At 40.4% G+C, this 6,000-nt stretch overlaps 1 protein-coding gene across 1 annotated transcript in view; it reads right to left on the bottom strand.

Annotated features, from left to right (window-relative positions):
• CCDC186 (coiled-coil domain containing 186) overlaps positions 288–6,000 on the bottom strand; it is a 31,458-nt gene continuing 25,745 nt past the window's right edge. Inside the window, exons 15-16 of the mRNA XM_021400622.1 lie at positions 4,909–5,128; positions 288–4,213 (exon numbers count right to left, since the gene is read on the bottom strand). Of these exons, the coding sequence (XP_021256297.1) occupies positions 4,130–4,213; positions 4,909–5,128 (304 nt within the window). The 3' untranslated portion in view covers positions 288–4,129. The remainder of the gene's footprint in view (positions 4,214–4,908; positions 5,129–6,000) is intronic.

The following is a 6,000-nucleotide window of genomic DNA, read 5'->3' as shown; positions in this document are numbered from 1 at the left end:
CTGGAATAACTCACAGCAGAATAACTACAGCACACCTATCACCTGCCTTCAGGATGGAAAAGTCCCAGTTCAGTTTCCCAGAGACAAAATATAGTGTGAGAGGTGCATAGCTCTGCTTCTCCTGGCTTTGTTGTTAGACTGGCTGGCAGTACCTGAGCTACAGAGCAACGAGGCACTGCCACCTCTTGTTCAGGCAGTGCAATAGAAGAGTCCAGCAGGTACCTGCACAACCCAGAGCTGGGCAGCAGCACATAGGCAATGGCACAAACCACAGACCAAAAGCCAACTTTCATGTGTTCGCATGTTTATTGTTTCAAAGTACAATATATACATAATGTATAGTGATATTCTCAAAAACTTTATACAGAAACAAGTATCTACAAAATTAAATCAATAGACACTGTATACTCAGACAACATACGTATATATATTGGAAGATTTAACATAGCTTCAGTTAGAATGTGAAGATGGGAAAGAAATGCCATCCATCTTAGAAAAGCTTTGAATACCACCCACCTGCCTTCTCTGCAGCTCAGCTGTCTGCCCTCTGAAAGGTTCCAGGTGGCTGCAGAGACACGGTAAATCTGATTTCTAGTGCCACCTACCGTTGGCATTTCCATCACAGTTGTTTACACATAGCCAAAAGGCTCCAAGTCCATTCATTCCTATAGGACATGCCAGGCTTCGAGCTCTGAACAGCTCCCTAGATTCCTGCAGGTTCCCTGCAGCATACGGGCTCATCTTTACACTCAATTCAGTGGAAGCCAGAAATCTGCTACTGTTTGATTTTTAGCTAAGAACTGAAATCTTGTAATGAAAACTATTTCAAAAGAGTAAATTTCAGTTTTAGTAGCTGGAGATAGCATAGGTGTTGCCAGCAACAAGTGAAAAAGATGAGAGCTTATTTGAGGAAGAAATCATCTCCATTGCATTCTGGAGACTGAAATGATTTCTACAGCATGAAATGGTGTTCTCCAGTACAGAGGATATAGCTTTAGACAACAGTGTGGGATTTTACAGAGGGCAGAAAAGCATCAGCAGCCTTCCTGTAGGGCCCCTAAGAACATCTGGATGTGTGATGTTTCAATCAAAGGAGCACCCTGAGTATTTAGGAAACAGCTGCTTCAGCTGGTAGGATACAACAAGCTACCAGCTTTCAGATGAAGCCTGTGGCAATCACACATCTAATGGACACTGAATTTCAGTGACAGATATGTAAGCTAACTGCTCCAGGCTGTCTTTAAATTAATTTTGCTGATGAACCAAGAAGTTAATTTTGATGTGAGGACAGTTTTCTATCTCTGGCTCATAATATAAATAGCTTTCAAAAAAAGTGCAAGTGAAATGTAATGAAACAAGCCTTGCACCCGCTGGTGCCCACCTGTGTGAACCATCCCACAGAAACACACCTTTCCAGAAGTGTTCTTGTGATGTGGGTTGAGCAATATTACACTGCTGACAATTTACCCCACCAAAATAAAAGGCAGCTGGCCTGGCAACATCTATAGGGATAATACACTACCGGCTCTCAGGAATGAGCAACATCATTAAGCAAAGTTGCTGGCCAACTCCATCATGTATTCATCATATTCTGGGCTTACAGCATATAGAATCATCTGCCAGTGCGTGAACTAATTTCCATCTCTAACAGGTATGTTTAAAATAAAGCCTCTAGAAGATGACTTTGGTCCACGACCGTATGCAACACAGTAAATGAAGTGAAATTTAGGCTGCTTTGTGTCTCCACAAGCAAGGGAAAAAAGTCTGGAAAGTTACCAGTGCTACAGAAAGAAAGCAGCATTCAGGAGGACAACTAGCTAGGTTTCTCAAATAACTTAAAAGGAGAAACAACCACGCCAAAAAGAAGTAAGAATTTCCACAACGTCATTGCACTTGTTCCATCTGCACCACACCTCTCCTTCATTCACATTTTACATCTGAAGAACATACATTTAATGATTACAATATTAACATGGTATCTAAAATACTGGAGTCATTCAGCTGAACACCTGAAAATACCCAGAGATCTGGTACATTAGAGCACGAAAATGCAGACATACAAGAGCTAAGCTATATCTTGACATGCAAATTGGTCTTTTGAGATCCTTTCCTTCAGCAGAAGGTCAAGTTCAGCTGAGACCAACTGCCTGCTCGCTCAGGATTAGATGTCAGCTTCCCAGAAGTTGGTGACAAGTCTGTTTCAGCAGAGCCAGGAATTTTCCTCTCCATATCACTTAAATAACAGTAAAGCAGAGGTAGTCCCATGACTGTGCTGGTCAAAATTCCCTAACGTTTTGCACAACCATTGCTCTCAGGAGTTTAAAAAAATATATATATGTATGCATAAAAACCCACCCAGATTAAAGGGTCACCGTTTCTCCAAGGCTCACCAGCATTTAAATCATTGGTTTCTACTCCCTCAGTTCTAAACACATAACCCACTGACAGTGAAGGGACCATCTACCCAAAGGCCCCCTGAAGCTCTCTGGACCACAAAGCGGGCCTTGATCCTGCAAGCACTTTCAGAAATGCCAATCTTTGAAGTAAACAGGAAGTCTCACTATCCTGTACCACCTACTCGCACAAAACAAATTAGGCCCTTTTGCTCAATTTGGTTCATTGCAATGCTCAAATGACTCAGTGGAACACGAGGTGCTTTCATAAACTCTCCTCCCTTTATGCTGCAGGATTCAAGCCCGTGTTTTGTATATGATGTAAACAGTGCCTGGAGCAAGACAAATTCCAACCCCCCTCCAAACTGCCCTTTCTAATTCAATCAGCTAGAGCATTTGAATGCTGTAGCGTATAAATGTACATAACCTTTTTTTTCCATAATAGGAAGTTCAAGTAATTAAGAAAAAAACAAAATATGTATTTACAGTGTGAACTGGTCAATACATTTTGGTCAAAAGGCAATAAATGCACCAATAACGCATCTACTGCTGGAATAGACATTTCAGATTCTGTAAATTACTTATCCTGGAATTAAAATGTGAACACAATGTTGTGAAACTAGAACCTTGTCACCTTGATCCTCTTCTGCTATCACCACCTCAGACACAAAGAATTCAACCATTCTCAGTTCATGCCACTTCAACCACCTAATTCTTCACAACAGTAAAATTAAGGAGTCACACAGATTTCTAGGCCATTTTTATAGTCCAATCAACAGACTGAAATCCCACGAGGTATATGTTCTGCTTCTTACCATCACTTTCACTGGCTGGTCTATCCACATCTAATGAGAAAACTCAGTAAGCTTCTATTTGAAAAAAGCTTTGCATCTGTTTTCAGATGAAGAAAAAATCACAATGTAACAGTGGGCAGCTGTACTCCTAAATGTTGTGAAATACACAGAATGCTGGAGAACTTTTAACAATTATCTGAGACCAGACTTCTTTAGATCTTTATGTCTAAAGATCGGGGGGTTACAGGATTTGTTGAATTGATGTTTATGTTACACATACTCAACAGCTGCATCAGAAAGTCTCTTAAACCCTTAATTTTACTGTTGTTTCACTTTGTTTCAATAAAGAAATTGATTAGCTGAACGTTAAACCAATACAGAAAATAAACAATATCATGATCACTCAAAAAAAATTTTTGTGACAAAGCACTTTTCCATGCATTTGTCAAAAAAGCTTAATCAACCTAAACATCAGAATTAATATGCAATAGAAGAAATAATGTCTGAAAGCCCTTAAAGCTCAGTAACACTGGATATGTTCAACAGCATTTAAAACATAATTGGTTTATTTTTTTCAAGCTCCATCATTAAGAGACTGATTAATTATACAGCGCAGAAATGAAAGTCTCACTGCAACTCACTAAAAACATAGTATGCACTGCAAAGCATCTGTATGTCATTTCAAATAGAAGTTATAGATCAATGTAGTGTGTAGCAGAATTCAGCAACACCTCAGGCTGGTATTGGGTAGACAGAACCACACAGATGCCAAACCCTGCAGATCTCTCAAAGTAAGGACAGCCCACATGACCAAAGGCTGTATACACAAAATACTGCTTGTGCTGGCAGGCAATCAAATTTCAGGAAAAATGTTAAAAAATAGTGGTCTGTAGCACCTGCCTTTTCTGGATCTTCATGCCAGTTATTCCATGGAAGCTTTAGTTATGTTTGCTTGATTTTCTGTTCTAGTTCATGCTTGTGTTTAATAAGCCGTTCTATTTCTGTTCCTAGAGTTTGAAGGTTTTCCTTTGAGGGGAAAAAAAGAGTACGTTAAGTTACAGAGAGAAAACAAGTAAAATCAGCACAATATATTATTTTAACTAATAAGTTAAAATAATTATGTCAGCAGATTGGTACTTACAAGTACCCAGAATGAATGCAAACGATTAGAAAGGTAGAGAAAACCAAGCTCATTTCAGTAAAAGATGCAAACTTCTGAGCAAGTCTTTGTTGCAGTTACTAAGATTCTACGTGCTGTCTCTAGAAAGTACGGTGTCCAAGAATTACTGAGAGAGATCTCCAACTTCTGCAGAACACCGCAGCTCACCTGGCAGCCTACGCAATTCTTTCCAGCAATTCTTTCATCTCTTCACAGCAGACACGCTGCCCCAACAACTCAGTGTGGGGCCAGGCACGTGAAGCCCATGCCACAAGCTCCATACAACTCGCAGGAACATGCAAAAACCCTTTCCCACAGAACGCACGCACAGCCAACATTTAGTGCTGAGAACCAGCCCAACAGCGCAGCATGAGCCAGGGGTCTCAAAAGAGAGGCTCTGAGTGAATCAAGTTACAGCACTCTTTGATTAACCCAATGCTACCAGTGTCACCAATTCACAATGAGCTGAATTCCAAAAAGCCTCCTCCTTTAACAGCATGCATCTCTTTGAAGAGACTTCAGAACTACAAGAATTTACAGAACAAAAGAGACAGATACTCACTTTTAGTGTAATATTTTTCAGTAATGTATCTTCTAACACAGCTTGCAGCTTTCTGTTGATCTCTAAGGAAAGTTCTAACGTGAGACCACTGTCTGCAGGATGAGATGTGTACAGAGATGCCATAATCCCTCCCCGCCTACTCAAGTGCACTTTGTTGAAGTCAGAGGCCTCTGAGGACAGCGCGCCAGCTTCTTCCCGCAAGATGTAGCTCTGAATAATTCTGGGCAAAAAAATAAAGACACCATAGCATTAGAAGGCAGAGAAAAGGCAGACACTGAAATAACTTCAGACTCCTGACATACTCCTGACATTTCAAGCAGTACTGTATTACTGAAAAGGCAGTAAGGTCAGCTCCTGCAATTCCTACGACAGCAGAAAATCTAAGATATCACAGGTGTTATAGGCAATGCTGGAAAGCCATGTCACTACAATGTGACAGTTTTACATATTTAGAAGTACTTTGAGAAAATAATATTGCTACTGCAGCAAAAAAAAAAAGGACTAAAAGATGCTCCTCTCTAATTTTCTCTGCTGAAAGATAGAACGATCTGTTAGAAAATGCCATTTATCCCAAAGATGATGTACTACGCAATCTGAACTTGTCACATGAAGCATGACAAGTCTTCAATTTTAAGATGATTACGTTGTCCCACAGAACCCATCTCCCTCAGTGCACTGGAGAGATGTATTACATTAGTGTGGCAGCATCTGCTCGAATTCAAATCAAGTAAACATGAAAGCTAGGAGGAGGACAGTAGGATGATGACCTGTACACCTAGATACAAACTTGCTCAGAGATCTCATGCATGAAAGAAGAGTTGTTTAAGCCAACTTTTCTCGCAATCAACTCTTCTAGCAACCAGCTCCAACCACATGCCTTATTCTCTGCCTGACTCAAGTACCTAGAGTAGGATTTGCAGCACTGCTGACAGTTCTCAGTTGCTACTGAGAGCTACATGACATTAACCCATAGGAGCACAAAGTACAAGACAACTGGGGAGCAATCTTTTGAATTTTAATTTTTCAGCCAGCACCTGTAGTTGGATTCATTTGTTACTGAATGGTCATTGGAGCATCACCGTTCATTCAAGT

This window comes from Numida meleagris, chromosome 5, assembly GCF_002078875.1.
Source record: "Numida meleagris isolate 19003 breed g44 Domestic line chromosome 5, NumMel1.0, whole genome shotgun sequence".
In the NCBI taxonomy this organism is placed as follows: domain Eukaryota; kingdom Metazoa; phylum Chordata; class Aves; order Galliformes; family Numididae; genus Numida; species Numida meleagris.
The sequence above is the reverse complement of the archived record's forward strand: the minus strand, read 5'-3'. Positions and strand labels throughout refer to the sequence as shown.